At 42.2% G+C, this 17,424-nt stretch overlaps 1 protein-coding gene across 1 annotated transcript in view; it reads left to right on the top strand.

The window, feature by feature from the left end:
- Positions 1-7,073, top strand: part of si:ch211-285f17.1 (sickle tail protein) — a 118,658-nt gene extending 111,585 nt beyond the window's left edge. Inside the window, exons 19-22 of the mRNA XM_035413639.1 lie at positions 1,818-1,898; positions 2,025-3,740; positions 4,320-4,451; positions 5,359-7,073. Of these exons, the coding sequence (XP_035269530.1) occupies positions 1,818-1,898; positions 2,025-3,740; positions 4,320-4,451; positions 5,359-5,886 (2,457 nt within the window). The 3' untranslated portion in view covers positions 5,887-7,073. The remainder of the gene's footprint in view (positions 1-1,817; positions 1,899-2,024; positions 3,741-4,319; positions 4,452-5,358) is intronic.
- The last annotated feature ends 10,351 nt before the right edge of the window (positions 7,074-17,424 follow it).

The following is a 17,424-nucleotide window of genomic DNA, read 5'->3' as shown; positions in this document are numbered from 1 at the left end:
TACATTTTCCCTTGAAGATTTCAAGCTAAGATAACCCAACAATATTATTTTGGCAACAGGACAGAAATATGAAACTTCCCTAACATTTTCAGGGAAGAGATAGTTTTCCTTCCAATGGCCAAAGTGCATTTGGTTTCTCCCAAATTTGAAAGTGTGATATTATAGGTTGATATACAGAATAATGTGATTCAACTTGAAGGATAAACAAGTGCATTACTTTGGGTTACTGAACGCATGTTAGCAGCTGCTAGTTGTGATGAGGAGGGTGGCTTTTTTTGCAGACTTGGTTCCTGTTTCTCAGACCTCTGGGCATGTACTGTTCTTCTGCTAACCAGTTTCCCAGGAATGATGTTCTCTCTTTCCCAATCTCATCACAACCTAACACGACATTCGATGATTTAAGAATAGGACAATCCCATTTTTTTTCTGGATATTGTTTTGAATCCATGCTCTTATTTCTAACTTTGCAACGTATTTCCTCTAAATTATTTTCCTCTGTAACTGTGTTGTTTATGTTGTGTTGTCTTTGAGTTCAATGAGAATAATGTGATTCTACTTTCAAAGGAAGTGTTGCGCATATACACAAATGGAGTTATTTCCCTTTTCTTTAGTGCTGAAGCCCGGCCCAGTATTGCAGAATTACATCCCTCTTACTGAACTTATTACTACTAATATTTTATCATTTCAGCCTAAAGCAGTGGAGACCTTATAATTCAAAATGTGCAGTATATGATTTTGCTCGTGATAAGCTTCCTGGATTTGCCCGTTTATCCTTTCTCAGAGACGAATTTGGAATGTAACTTGATTTCACTGCTTCAGTGGCATTATAGTATTTCATTTTTATTATCTCTCACATATAAAACAGCTATATCACCTCTCAATATACATTAACTTAGAGTTTATTAAGCAGTGATCATTTGTGTTTCTATGTGCAAGTTTTTTTTTCTGGATTTGCAGGGGTAAAAATAAGAAGGATTTTAGTCACGAAAGTGAAGTGAGAGAATTTTACTTTGAGTGTGCCTCAATCTCTCTGTTTGAATAGAGAACGAAGAGATAGTTCCTGGAAGCATAGAAGCATATTACTTTGGGTTCAGATAAATGCCTTCTCCTTTACTAACAAGACGCATACAGTAAACGTTATGGGTTTGGAGTGTGAGTATCTGTAACCTATTGAGACACACGGACAGTGATTTGTACCTGCATGTTGGGTGTTTGTGCTCCCGTACAGTGAATGTATGTGCTCATAAGGCATTTCTGCGCATTTGTGATTTGAGTAAACATGTATATAGAAGCTCCATGTAAAAACATGATAACCAAAGAAAAAGGCACAATAAAGCAAAACTTGTCATTAGTGGGAATCCTTTGAATCCCTTATTCCAGCATTTCCCAACCTTTTTCCTTCCGCGGCACACTTTCCAAATTTACGGAATCTCATGGCACACCAGTCTCAACAGAAAAAAAACGGGGGTTTTAATTAAGCGATATGCATTTTAATGACATTTGTTTTGGCTTTTGTGAATGGGATTTGTTCATTTAAGTTTTTTTAATTCCTTTGAACATTAACATTTTTTTTAAAGGAGTTTTCACACGGCACACCTGACCTCGCCTGACTGCACACCAGAGTGCCGCGGCACACCGGTTGGGATACGCTGCCTTATTCAGTTAAGCTGTAGAGGTGCCTTATAAGCTAGTTATTGCCCAATGCGGTGTTAAGGCTATGGATGCACTTCTCCTTGCGAGCGTAAAAATTGCAGTCCATTTGTGTCTTACACCGAGAGCAATTGTGCAATAATGTTATTCCTGGTAAACTGTCCTAGCAGAACTCGGAGCTCCAGCGGGAAGAGAAAGAATCCCACACAGACGAAAACGGGAATGACACGATGCGACAGAGCCCAGGGGTACGTCACCCGCCCGCCACCGAAGGCCAGCCAATCGCGTCCTGGCTTTCGCGTTTATCCCCTTTTCCTTCTTTTGGGATGAATTTTAAAGGTGTTTGTGATGTGTTTGTCACCCGCCCCCCGCAGGTCATATACTACGTCACAGCGCAGATCTCCAAAGAGCAGCAGCCTTCGCCGGGAGCGGAAGACCAGCCCGAGCGCAAAGAAGCCCCAGTTTCTCCCTCACAGGTTGCAAATGTGAATGCTTTTGAAATTTCCCAAAGGCAGCAGCAGTTAGTGGCAGACAAGGCGCCCGTTATCTTGGCGCTGGCGGCGGCGGCTGAGAGTCAGCCGAGCCCTCCCGCCGCGCGGCGCGTAGCGGCCGCCTGCCCTCCGAGCGAGGGCCCCGGGGCGGAGGCGCAGGTTCCGTCGGGCAGCCCTGTTCCCAGAGAAGAGGCCGCAGAACCTGCGTCTCCCGCTCTTACCCCTGGAAAGCAGGTAGTGGCCTCTCCTATCCAGGTAATCCAAGTGCCCCCCGTCGCTGAGCACCCGCCGCCATTGGCCGAGCCCTCGGCCCCGCCCTCGCTCATCAGCCAAGAGGATTCCGGCTGTTTTGAGTCCCCTCCGGAGAGCCCGGACAGTGACTATGGCGACCAGCTGGTGCTGGGGTCCTCCAAAGCTCGAGTGAGGTATGTGGAGGAGTACACCAGCCTGAGCCCCGATCTCCCCGGTGACGAGGGCCCGCCCCCACCCGACAACATCGCGTTCATGATTACGAACACCAAGGTGCAGGCGCTGTCCTGCGGCGAGTACCAGGAGATCGTGAACACCAGAGGGGAGACGGTCCAGACCGTCAACGTGGACGACGACCGGGGCATGATGGCTCAGGAAGACAACGGCTTCAACAAGAAGCCCGTCATCATCATATTCGACGAGCCCATGGATATCCGGTCGGCCTACAAGCGGCTCTCCACCATCTTTGAGTCCGAGGAGGAGCTGGAGAGGATGCTGTCGGAGGAGCGGATCGAGGAGGAGAACGAGGAGGCGGAGGAGGAGTTGGATCCCGAGAGGCACGACCTCCAGGTAAAGTCCGCGGCGCTTGAAAGCGATAGGGTAGTCGCAGCCGCGCACAGCCGCCCCGCGGAGAAGCCCCATAGCCACCGGCGCAGCAGGGCCTCCAGGGAGCCGTCCGCCGAGCCGGCCGAAGAGGCCCAGACCGAGCCGACGGCCGCCGACGACGGCAAGCAGGACGCCAAGAAGAAGTTCAAGTTCAAGTTCCCCAAGAAGCAGCTGGCGGCCCTGACGCAGGCCATCCGCACGGGGACGAAGACGGGCAAAAAGACCCTGCAGGTGGTGGTGTACGAGGAAGAGGAGGAGCCCGACGGCACGCTCAAGCAGCAGAAGGAGGCCAAGAGGTTCGAAATCGGCCGCACCAAGTCCCAGCCTTTACCCAACAACGGCGCCCCCCCCGTCCCCCCAAAACCAGGGTCGCCGCCGGCCGAGCCCTCGCCGGTGGATTCGCACTGCCGGACGGACGAGATCCGCAAGAGCACCTACAAGACCTTAGACAGCCTGGAGCAGACCATCAAGCAGCTGGAGAACACCATTAGCGAAATGGGCCCCAGGGCCGCGGAGGAGGCCGCCAACGAGGAGTCCAGAGCGTACTCTGTTCAGGTAGGGGGGCCGGCGGGCCGAGAGGCGGAGCACACGGACGTCCCCTCCCCCAAGGGAGCGCGGTCTCGCCCCTCTCTACCCAATAAGGCCCCTCTGCGTAAGAAGCCCAAACCGCAGCTCCTCCCCCGACCAGCCGTCATCCCCAACACCAACACCACAGCCACCACTGCCGCCACCACCAGCGAACAGGTGTCATTTTAGCTCTTCTCACTTTGCGCTGGTGGCTTGGTTTCTTTCGGCTCTTTATTTTGCGCCCCCCCCCCCCAAACCCCCCCACTCCTCTAACAGCTGATTTTACAAATTATTAATGTATTTTTCAGGTGCTGGACAAAAGCTGGGAGACTTCTGCTAACATTCTGTGTGATCATGATTGATATAATTGTGAACTGGCACCGGGTGATTTGGTGGCAGTTTTTATTTTTTTTTGGTTCTCATTCTACTGCTGAGATTCTAACCTTGGATTCACTGACAGTGACAGACTTTTGAAAATCTGAGATCACCTTGTGTCTGATGATTGGGTATTTGATCCTTTCTCTGTTTTTGTTTGACTTTTTTTGTACTGCATGTAGGTACCTCCTATGGGTGCACTAGTGCATGGGGTTCTCTCTCTATCTCTGGTGTTTCACGTTTACAGTCAGAAATGTCTAAGCCAATTGAGTGGGTTCTCTTGTCTGTCACTGTCTTACCTGCTGCCTCCAATGTGGTTCTCTTTTTTTTTTTTGTTTTTGTTTTTTTATTTTATTTTTGTTCCCGTTTGAACCCTTGCAGAACACCAGTGTTGCTTCCTCTGCTAGTCGGATGCCGGTGCCCGTGTCTGCCAAATCGAGACAGCCACCAGGGGGCACCGAAAAGGCAGGAAAACAGCAAAAGCTGCAGGACCCTCAGAGGCAGTTCCGACAGGTAGTTTTACTATAGAGCTGCCTTTTGGAGGGACTCGCTTACTCATGGTAAAGAGAGAGAGAGAGAGAGAGCGAGAGAGAGAGTCGCACTCATGGCTGAAGTCAGTTAGGAGAGGCTGAGGCTATGATAAGCCAAAGCTGTGCGGGTCGTCGGGTTGTGATGAGTCGGAGCTGAGCTGACCAGCTTGGATCTGTTGATGTCTGTCCTTACCTGCTTTTTCGACGGCATGCTTCCAGACTCTTGACTGTTACCTGTATCACCACCATACGCTTCTGCATGCCCACACTGTCCATGGCACTTGTCATCTCGATGAGGACAAAAACAACCAAAAAAAAAAAACCAAACAAACGAACACAAAAAGGAATGCTGCTTGTCTACAACTCGAGTTCTCTTTGCGCCCGGGGCCTGGACAGCTGGCAGGACTGTAACTCCCTGTCAGCTGTGTGGTGTCTGGACTGAGTGCACCCCCTTACTAAACCCGCACACCGCACCCGGTACCTTCCTCCTGCTAGGCATCCTCTGTTTTACCCACCTACAACCAAAGCACAACAGTCACGCTAACACACGGGGGCAGACGTTTGAGATGCTTTCCCACACCCCCCTCCCCTCTCCTCTCTCTCTTCATCTTTCTGTCTTTCCATCTGTCTTTCCTCTTGCCTTGGCGAGTTGCATTTCAGATCTCACAAATAATTCCGCAGTTAAGACAGATTGTTCCGTTTGCTGTGCTTGTGTGTTCATCTTTTAGTCGTGTGTGCGTTCGTGTGGGTGTGTTTTAATTTTTTTTTTTTTCTGTAAATAACTTCTCCTAGGCCCGATAGTGATATTCAATGTTGTCTGGCTTTTTATGTATTTATACGTTATTTCCCTTTTTTTGACAAACCATATCTCCTGGCATCTTTGTTTGCAGGCTAACGGAAGCGCTAAGAAAACTGGTGGGGAAAATAAATCCAATTCCCCTACTTTACCTGCTTCTAAGATCCCAGCCTTTTATCCTAGCTCTGGAAAAAACAGCCCTCTGTCTGCTCCTAACTCAGATGCTACTAACCCTGTTAATTCCTCTTCCTCTTCCTCTTCCTCCTCTAAGTCTTCCATCCCGAGCCCCAGCCATGCCAACCCCTCCCGCCCCGCCTCTGTGTCCTCCCACATCCCCTCCCTGTCTAACGGAACTCTCAAGCTCCCCAGCTCCACTCACACTGGTAAAGGTCCACATCTCTCCTTCTCACCGCAGACTCAAAATGGCCGAACGTCCTCCTCCTCCTCCTCCTCCTCCTCTTCCTGCTCTCCCTCCCCCCTCTCTCCCCTGTCCCCCACCTCCCTGGGCCAAGGTGCGAAGAGCATCCGAACCATACACACACCCAGCTTCACCAGCTACAAGCCACACAACGGGAGCAAATCCACAATCCCATCCGCCTCATCATCCAAGGACACAGCATGATGGCTTTTGTTTGGTGGGTCGCATTTGGTCGCTGTCGCAAAGCAAAGAGCATTGTAGGTGTGCACTGTCCTCCAGCAGCTTTTTTTAAAGATTATTTTTGCTTTTTTACTTTTGATTTTGGTTTTTCCTTCATTAATATTTGATTTTAATACAGCGGCATTCACATGGCAATGCTTTGTGTCTCATTTAAATCTTTTAAATAGCGTTTGCTCCATTACTAATGTTAATAACCTGATAACTTGAGACAAGCCTAAAAAGAGACTCGAGGCATAGAATACTGTGTACATATACAAAAAAGACAAAACACAAGTGATTTAGTTCTACTGAGCAGTAGTTAATGTAGAAGTTGTCAATAACTGACTATTTTTTTGGGTTGTAGTTTTTACTCAATGGTATTGAAAGTATATTTTTATTAAAGCATTAGAAGGGATGGAAATATAGAACAGATGTATTCTGAGTGAAAACATGTAAAACTGCTTTTATTTTTCAAAAACAAAACTGGATGATTATAGTCTATTTTGATCTAATATTAGGGATTTTATTTTGCCAGCGATTACATGGCCATATTAAACTTTCAAATTAATTAAATACTGTATGTCTTTTTAAATCGAACTACATGGCTTTATTTTGTTTCTCTTAGCTTCCCATTCCCAGTTTATTTTAACAAATAGTATCAGTGATAACTGGTTTTATGAGGTTTATCTGTTTTCTGTCTTTCGTAGTTATTGTGCCTATTTGCCAAAGTTGTTTGTATTTCATTCTCAAGGTTATACTTATTGATTGAAAAACACTGTGTGGGAATTTTATGTGTACAGTTTGGAGTGACACGCACTCCGTTACCCTACTCTCTTCAATAGCTTTACTGAGCTCTGTGTTCTTTAAGTTAATGGTTCTTGATGTTTAAATGTATACTAAAGGATAGTAACTGACATACTACCACATGTATATAAATGCTTATCTCCTGAGAAACTTAGTATAGTTTTGTTAACATACCAAAGTTTATTTCTATGCATGCCTTTCAGATATTTTAAAAGATATATTTGACGCTAATGTAAAAGAATAATTGTTTGCACAGATAGATTTTGTAAATATTTTGTTTCCTCATTTTGTAAAGCTTTAAACCATATTGCATAAAAGCGCTGTGGTAAAGAAATAATTGTGTTGGTATTAAAAATAATAAAGGGCCACATGCTTGTAATTGTTTTTATTAATATTTAATTTAATTTAACATCAGCACAGTTTATTGCACTTTGCAACACACAGATTAGCAACACCACCGTAACAGAGTTGAGCAACAGTTGAGACCAACCAGCTGCTGTAATTTCATCCCCTGAAAAAATAATCGCAGGCATATTCAGTCGAAATGTCCAGGTGCTCTTAATGAAAAGGGCTATTCAATAAATTAACACCTCAAATTTGGTCCCACATTTCAAAAAACGGGTTTTTAAATTGTATGGCCCTTTTAGATAGTCAGTAGATTTTGTTGAATCCAACATGTTGGGCTTTCTGTTCATTTGATAAAGTTTACAATCAGGGCATTGCAATTCTGAAAATTGACCACATGATGGCAGACAACTACAATATATGCAGTTTGGATTTTTTCTCACCCCTATCTGAGCACTCATTTGCAGTGTGATATAAATGGTTTTGTGGTCATTTAGACCTTTCAGAAGCTATCTTAGCTATGTATTTTCACATGTTCATTATAACAACTGTATTTGGCAATTTTCATAATTGTGCTTTTATAGTAATGGCTGGTTTATTTTTTAATCCTTGTAATATGCAAATTCACTGAATAGAAATCACTGTATTATTAAAGCCATATTGCCAAGAATTACACATTCAAATATGCAATTTTAAGGAGGCATATGTGTTTACAAAAAAAGTGAAATTTTAATTAATAGAATACTAGACTGCAAACATCACCATTCCTCTCTGATTTCATAAGAAAAACATTATTTCCCCATACTGGATGACAGGAAATGTTGACATATTGTTGTAAATGCCCAGAGTGATATACGTGCAGACTCAACAGAGAAACATGACAGTAACCTTGGTGTCTGATTACAGTCCACTCTCAATTGGGAAATGTAGTTCCTTTAAGAGTTGATAAGTAGTTGATAGATGATGTACTGTAGCTGCATGCCTGTAACTACTCAAATATCAGCTACCAACAGGCACACTTGAGGTCACAATGAATTAATATTCAAGGATGAAAGCATTCTTTATAGGCATTATATTTTTAATACTGGTGTATTGTTACACCAGTAAGTAGTATAGAGTTTTACAATAATAATATCTTAATTATTATGATCCACCCAAAACAAAACCAGTTTGAGTAATTGTGCATTTCATGGTTTTAATCACAAGAGGGCAGTGTGCACTATATTACCTGTGAGGTTCATATACTGAAATGCACCCTATTACTAAGTGCTACTCTGTGAATGATGCCAAACACTCAGAACCTCTCCAGTTATATTCTTCTGATCCAACACGCAATGAGGTATTTATAGAACCACTATTAATGTCATTTTTTTTTCAGTCCAGGACGATTTCACAAAGCCAGAAAACCATGGCTTTGTGAAATTAGCACATGACCCAAAGACACTCGATGTGAGTACGGTTCACCGCCGTGGCATGAGCGGCGACGCCGCGGTAATGGCGGCGAGATGAAGCACAGGAGAGGGAAGGGGGCTCAGTGCCCACGTCCGGCGGCCCGGGGAGGTCAAAGCCTGCCGTCGGAAAAGAGACTCGGCGAACATCTGCGGAGGTGTCTGTCTGCGCTCAACCGCACGGCGAGGCTGATGACGCAGAAATCATCGGGGTCTTCAACCCCGGGTGTGACTCAGTGCTGGACGCTCTCCGGACCGCAGGCAAAAGACAAGCCTTCGACAAGGCCTGACTCCTGTTCTTCTCTTCATATACCTCTGTTCCTCCGTTCATACATATCTATTTTTTAAAACAGAACGCCAGTGCTGTAGAATTAAGAAATGGAGTAAATTTAACAAAATCTAAAGTCTATCATTAGGGACTAATCCTTATTCTATTAGTCCCTGTTTCTGATCAATGACCCGTTTCTATGAACCACTCAACCAATGGCATACTCCAAATGTAATTTAACCTGTTTCTGAGTTTCATATATTGCTGATTTGTACATAACTAAGGCTGAATTTTAACATCTTACTTAAGTGGAAGTATTCTAGTGATCAATGGTGGTATCCCGGTCTGAGGCACAATATTTGAGCTAATGCTGCACCGAGGCACATCGTTTTATTCTACAAAGGTGAGGTTTTCTTTAAAAAGATCAAAAAGGGCATATTTACATTTTAGAGGCATTGCACTCTGCCTGGAATACATAGCATTTCCAGCTAATTATTATTCTCAGGTTTGCCAGAAGCTCATCATTCATTATTAGCACCATTCCAATCAAAGACCCCTGGGGTTTGAGTATTCACAAGGCTGAAATTATACTCTTATCTGCCGGGATAATTTTCCTGTGTGATAATCTGAATTTTATAATTAAGATCTGTCATTATAAAGAGCTTTGTTAGGAGTTAGATATAGCCCTCTTGTTATAGGATTTAAAACAGTCCCCATCTCCTATTTTCAGGAGGGTTAAAACAATAGGAACATAAAATCCATTCATGGAGAATTGTGTTTGTTTTTATTAAATAAATACTGTTCAAAAAACTATGAGAGGAAGTCTTTGCTGATATGAGCTTTGAAAACTTCACGTATCACGCTATGTGACTTGTAAAAAAAAAAAAGCATTATCCCTAAAATCAAGGTGTAACAAGAAACTACTCCAACGAAAAAGATGTAAGCATTTACCAGCGTCGTTTTAAACAGCAAAAGTGAAATGTCACCAAGTCTTATATCATGGTCTCAAAATGGGGCAGAACGGGGGTGCAGCGATTCACACCGTTGCCTCAGAGGGGGGCTCTGGGGTTGACGCCTTGCTGCCCAGATCCCATCCGCGTGGAGCTTGCATGTTCTCCCTTTGTTCAGGTGGCTTCGGTTTCCTCCCACAGTCCACAGACATGTAGCCCACACACAACAGATAAAAATTAGCCTGAAAATTGGCTAACTCTGGTGCATTTACAGAAATGTCATTATTGTGCATCGTCCCTGACAAATAAGCCAAATAAATAATAGTGAATAAAATACTTGTGAAACAAAGCAGATGCCCTTTGTTAAAAGGTGATGTAATGTAAAATGTAATGTAATGTAAAAAAGCAGAGAAAGATGTAGCTAGAAGCATTATTACAATTGGCTCTGTTTTGAGCAAGTCAACCAACTATTGAAAGGAATTGGTGAGCTAATGCAGGTGGTTGTATTTACATTTTTACCTTACTTTTTACACACTTAGTGGCTTTTATTTGTAGATACAGTGATTATTTGGCTACAAAAGTAAAGATGGGGGTATGACTGACTTTTTATTTCCATCTTTAGAGCTTGTACATGATTCAGAGCTTCCTGTAGAACAGGCCACAGAGGGTGAAGGTTAATGATCTAACCTCACACCCTCTTACCCTCAGTACAGGAGCTCCTCATGGCTGTGTTCTCTCCCCCTGGCTTATCACTGTACACCACCCACTTTACATCCAAGGACGATTCTGAGAAAACAATCAAACACGCAGACGACGCAACCATTGTAGGCCTCATCTCCAACAATGATGAAACCCAGTACTGCATTGAGGTGGCCCAAGCTGTCACTTGGTGTGCAAACAATGACCTTCTGCTTAATGCAGCCAAAACCCAGGAACTCATTATTGACTTCCGATGCATGCCGAATCCCAAAATACCCATACACATAAATGGAGACCACATCACCATCACCGACTCTTTTAAATTCCTCGGAACATACATTAGCAATATTCTGAAGTGGAAAACGAACACTGAGCACATCATTGCAAAAGCTCAACAACGACTTTACTTCCTTAGACAGCTGAAAAAACACCGGATCAAGCATCAACTTCTCGTTCTGTTCTGCTCAGCCATCATCGAGTCCATCATCACATCCTCTGTTACAGTATGGCACGGCAGCACGGACAGACACAAACACGGAAAAAACTACAGCGGACTGTCAACAAGGCATCCAAAATCATAGGCCACCCACTCCCTTCAGTTCAATCTCTACATACTCACCGAACTCTAAAGCGAGCAAAGAAGATCATCTCCGACCCCTCACATCCTGCTCATCACCTCTTCCAGCTCCTTCCCTCAGGGAGGCGCTACAGGTCAGTGTCCACTAGGGACTAAACGCTTCACTAACAGCTTTTTTCCCTTAGCTATCAGGACTCTGAACTCCTCCCTCTAGCCCCCTCATCACATACTACTGACATGCATTACCATGCACCTATTGTATATGGTTGTGTGTACTGCTTTTGTGATGATATGTTGACTGTACCCCTGTATTGTGTTGTGATAATATGTGGATTGTCTACTGTTGTCCATTTATGTATTGTGCTGCAGAGTATAACATAACATACTGTACCGAAAACAAATTCCACCGGCCTTGGTTGTGTGGCTAATAAACAATCTATCTATCTATCTATCTATCATCTTGGGGAAGACTCTGGACAGTAACTGGTTTTGACAGGTTTTGAACTGATGGAAGGGTCTCCCAATTAAGCTTGTTTCACTAGGACCACCAGCAGAGCAATCAGATTTCTTAACCTATAAATCTAATGATCTAATTAACCTTAACCGAATAAACCACCGCAGCAAAATTTAACTGACTGAATGGAAATTAGTTCAGGAGCTTAGGTACAGAATACAATGTGGTGAGCTGCATTTCTTATCTTGACACAAAACACATGAAATTATCTGTTCCATTTTTCAAATAAAAATTTTAAATGATTAAATTAGTCATTTCGTTATAATTTAAACATATATTTCAGTTACATCCATCATAAACTCTATCCATCTGGACTTATTGTTTTTCTGTAGTTCTTCTCTTATGTAGACTCTAGGAGCTGTTAATTTAGTTGTTAAAGCTGTCCTGATGTGAGGATGGAGCCTAGGGAGAAACTACATCTTGGCAGGAGACAAGACAATTTTTCTGTATAATTATTTTGACTTTTTTTTTTTTAATTGAGAATGCAAATTCTAATGTCAGGTCTATTTCACAGAGGAGCAAACCCAAAGAGAAATAAAAACAATTACACACCCTTCAGACAAATGTGATATTTCCTTTTGTTCCATCAGTCTTAACAAATTTTCTATGGTCTGAGGGATACGGTCGACCATGTGAAGAAGGTCATGTAAAATAGATCACTCTCTCTTTTTAGAAATACATACATGCATACATACATACATTCATATACATACGTAAAAAAAAAAAAACCACAACAAGACCTCTTATTCAATCTTCATGCTACAGGAGAGCTCGCTGGGCTCATTCTACTGTGAGAAGCCTTGGGTTGGCCTTAGATGACTAGCTGTCCTTATAAACAGCACCAGAGGGTTTATAATGAATGCACAGATATGCAGATCACCCTTAAATGAAGTAAAGCAGTTAGGACATCCACTCCCTTTAACATTTTTATTCAACCAAAACTCAGAGTTGGCAGGTTCCTGAGGTAAACTGAACTGGTGTGTGTACACATGCGTGGGCTAAAGAGAACTCATGAATCATAATCCAGGGCTGTGTTGACACCAGACAGCATTGCCATCTATCAAGAAACATTTCACAACTGGACATGGTGTAAAATCGCAATAGAGTAGAGTAAAATGCAGTTAATGAGATCTGGAATGGCTGTAATTAAGACATGCACATGGACATATCAGCCTTGTTTTGGCATCTCTACACAGGCAGCCTGACAGCTACGGAACCGACTTCAGAATCCCGCGGTCGGCTTTCATGGCATGTCCGTGATACTGCCCCAATATTCTTTAAAAAGCGTCAGCAGTATCTGTCTCCTTTGCATAATTGCTGCCCCCCCCCCCCCCCCCCCCCCAACACCACCATCCAAACACACACACAAGCGCATACCTATCTGAATGTGTATCAGGGCTAAAAACCCACCTCTATTGAGTTGCTTTTCTATGGGCCAAAGCCTTGTACGTCTCTACTTTATTTGCTTCAAGTGTTTATGATGGGTACTTTTCTTGTTTTGTTTCCAGTAAACATACTCGTGTGTGTGTGTGTGTGCAGAGAGAGAGAAACAGGGCTGGGCATACAGGATGGGAGAGTACACACATTGTGCACATCTTAGACCAACAGTGTTAAATATAAACCTGATGTGCAGGAACATGACAAAAAGAAAAACAATTCATTTCCTGCATCGTACCAACATAATTTTATTTTTAAACACACTGTTTTACCTGAATAATAACAAGGCACAATGTAAAAAAAAGCAGTTCTGTCCTTAATTGTGAATGATAGTTTCCGTGGTGTATTCAGGTGTGAGCAGAAGTGATGCTTCACAGAGATTACCTTTGTTGTTTATTTATTTATTTATTTATTTATTCATTCATTCATTTGTCATTAAAGTAATACAAGGTCTTCAGTATTTTGCCATAACTGGTTGAAAATGGAAACTGAAATTCAAGAATTGGAACAACACCAATGGAGCCTGTGCGAGCTCTTTTTTGGCTGGACCGCAACAGCGGAGCCAGCCCTACAAACTCAAATGTCTGTGACTGACTGACTGACTGATGAAGTTACACCATTGGTCGGCCGAGTTATGAAGTTACACCATTGGTCGGCCAGATAACGTGTGTTAGGTCCAGCCATATACTAGGTTTTAACCTGGTCTTGTTTCATCTAGTGGTGAAACAAGGTACTGGCAGCTGAGTGAAGGAGTAAACTCAGTAGTTTGTGAGAGACAGACTCCGCTGTTTCTAGAGCTGCTTAGTCCCGGAGTGTACAACTCAAATCCTGGTGAGCCACAATGTCTGCAAGTGTTGTGGTTTCCTTTCAATAAACTGCCCATTTAGGCACAAGGTGTGGACGCTCTAGCCAACCAATGACTTATATGAATCACTGGTGCTGAAACGCACCAAAAACCAGCAGACACTGCAGACCTCCAGGTCTGAAGTCTGACACCCTTGGCTTTGTCACAGCCAGAACACTTAACAGAAAGAGACCGTGTGTGAAGTCAAGGGAACTTCAGTGTTGAGAGGCAGAAAAAAACACTCATAACTCGTGACATGGAAAGGATACAAACTAAGAACACGCCATAATAACAACATAAAACAGAACTGACACACTCTAATAAAGATGCCATATTACTCCAAAGTAATTAACTAAACTGGTTTTGAGAGGCTCTACATATTATTCAATTTGGTGTGGTTCACTCGTTCTGTAACATTTAGGGGTAAGTCAGTCCATTGCAAATTACTGATCTGTAATGTAAATTACACCCCCTTGAGAAAAATGGTTGCTATTCTTGCTAATTGGACTGGAAAAACATCAGAAACACTTTGTAAGATTCATCTTCACAAATGAAGCCATTTTATACGATGGTGAAATACCTTGGGTAAATTGCTTTTGGCTTCATTGTACATTGATCATTGTGTTATGGCAGTTTCAAGTCTTAATAAAACAATCATTCTGCCAAATCAATTCATTTGAACAAATTACCAAGGAAAATTACTTTACAATTGAATGAAATTCAGCTTTTAAACACACAATATGTTGTCAAAATACCTGCTAGTAGGCCTTCACGAACATCTGATCAAATGGCAATTTTTGTGAGAACATATAAATGGGAATGTTTTGGTGCTATCAGATTAATTGCTTGTAGCATACATGTTTAAGATTCTCTTTCAACCTAAAGTGTTAGTAAGGCCTAGAATAGTCCATTTGAGGGCTAGTCAAAGCAAACATACAGAAACTGAACACAATATTTCATTTTAGTGTAAAGATAAAGTATTAATTATATATTTCACGTATCACATATTTCACTTTAACACTTATATCTTGTGACAATAGAAAATGTTTTTTGAATAATGAATGAATTTGTGATGGTTTCTGTTCAAAAATGTCCACAACATACAGTGGGAATAGAGAACACTTATTGAAATAAATGAAAAATGTTATGTCATGTTTGAATGCTTTCTTAATAAACAAAGCTGTAGCACAAAAAAAAAAATAACATGGGTCCTTGAATTGTTCAATTGTTTTTAATGTTTAGATTTTTAGTACTGTACCAGATATTATAGAGCTGCAGATTAGGTTAATCTTCCTGTGATGGACTTTGTGCAAGCGCATTCCATGACAAGATCTAATAAAGCTTTATTTTGCAGGAAATAATAAACATACAATTTAATGGAAGAAAGCACTATTTTCATGTGCTTACTTATTAATTAGCTTGTTAAAAGAATTATCACACATGCAAATTCCAGAATTAATTAATCCCAAAGCATATCCACACTAATTAGCCTATAATTTTAAATCATTTTGTATTTAAAACAAAAGATACAGTCCAGATGTTGAGATGATAAAGAGTAATTAAGAACACAATAATTCATTTTAGCATCTAAGATTAATTAGAACTGTGACTTTTCCCCAATACTTTACTGGAGAAGTGCATCAACAGGCCTAATCTTTGAGGACATTCACAAACCAACAAGGAACTTTCTGCAATTTAATCAAAGATGTGTGTCCTAATTTGCATTTATAATTACCAAAGGCGACAATTAGCATGTATGTAAATCAAACCAATCAATTTTAATTGCCATTTATTCCAGTTAACTTTATACACAGATGCAGTGCAAGATGTGAGCCTTATTTATTTATTTAATAAATATATTAGCCGTCATGCTGTACATAAACATTAAAACTGACCAACTTTATTGTAAAAGAATATTCAAAAATAATAATAAATTGTTTGGAATATAATGTTTCCCTTTTTATTGTATTATAACTGAAAAAATAGATCGTTGATTATTATAGAATAATAGAGAGATATTGTAAAGCTCATGTCATACTCGTTATGAGAGTGAAATTCACACACTGTTTGTTTTGATTATTTCTGCTTTGTACGGAACAGATGTAGACTGATCATTAAGTCTAATTTAGAACAATGACTTTCACTTCATCCCAGGAATTATACTGAGATACTGCATGAATGTTTAGAGCGCACTGCACTCTGTCACTATGGTTACGGTTATAGAGCCAGTCAATCAGTTGGCCGTGGACATTTTACCTTTTCATCTTTAGAAGATGATTCTGAACGTTCACAAAATGTGTAAATGTTTCTATGTGAGACAGATTACAGTTTACAGCTAATAGATTTATGCTGGCCATCCAGGAAAGAGAAATAAGCTTATTGTATTTGCCCCCAAAAAACACTAATCATAACTGCAGGCCTATCTCACTGCTGTAACATATGCCTGCATACAGGTCTTTCAGCAGCTGAGGACAGGTGTTGCTAGCAGATCACGGGGAACTAAATAACCATAGGAATCTGGTCACTTGCAGAAATGGAATATACTAAAAACATATGGAATTAAATATATTATGAAAGTGTTGAAACACATTTAGGTAATATCAAATGACTGCCATTGTCTAAATTTATAATGAAAAAAGCACTGCTGGGACATATATATATATATATATGCAATAAGTTGCAGTTTATTCCATTTCCACAAGGGCTGATACCCTTTTGACTGAAACCCTATCTGCCCAAGTGGGGCCCAGTTATTTCCCTTGCAGCATCCCCAGCCACAGCTGGCACTGCCTTGGTTTGGATTACACAGAGAAAGTAGGACAGACACTGCATTAATTGTAAGCCTCTCATCAAGCCGCCCCACTTGGGAGACCCATCAGTGCTCATTTTTGAGAAATGGAATTAGAAAAAACACAATAGAGGGTCGCTAATACAGTGCAAGTCACCGCACTGGGTGCACTGACGGTGAGTCAGTGAATTTAATAAGGGTGTTTGGCCGGTGTTCTACTCTGTGACATTTCAGTTTAAGGGGTAAAGCAATTGCCCCTCTGGTGCTTCTGAGTGGTATCCAATGCAACACGCCATCTTGCCTTGTTAGCGTCTGAGTGAAGCCTGATGGTGCATACCCTTAAGATCTGACAGGCCATCCTTTCAGCACCATAGCTTTGACCCCTCTAGAATAACCACAGAGCAAACGATACAGAAATTATAGGTACTGTCAACCTAAGGCCAGAGTGCAGAAGAGCAAATTGGCTCACAGGCACGGACGCTGTGGAGAGTCAGAGTCACGATGGATGAAGACGTCCAATCGGCACGCGGCGTTGAAATCGAGGGCCCACCCAGGGCGGCAGCCACTGCAGCCCCTTCGGCAGATCTGTATTCAGTCCGCAAGCGCGTCCCTCGCGCTGATTACTGTCGTGACACATAATAGCTCAGTTACGGTTGGAGTCGGCGCAGGGGAAAGGATGTATAGATCTGAACTCATCAGCCCGGGTCCTCTCGGTCGCCCTCCTTGCCTGATGACACATCACGCTGTGATTGTCAATAGCCTCTTATCGCCACGCAGATTAGACAGACGGGTTCTTCACACGCAGTGCTGTAGGCCCCAGATAAAACGGCAGGAATTGGTATCTGAAAT

This window comes from Anguilla anguilla, chromosome 4, assembly GCF_013347855.1.
Source record: "Anguilla anguilla isolate fAngAng1 chromosome 4, fAngAng1.pri, whole genome shotgun sequence".
In the NCBI taxonomy this organism is placed as follows: domain Eukaryota; kingdom Metazoa; phylum Chordata; class Actinopteri; order Anguilliformes; family Anguillidae; genus Anguilla; species Anguilla anguilla.
The sequence above is the reverse complement of the archived record's forward strand: the minus strand, read 5'-3'. Positions and strand labels throughout refer to the sequence as shown.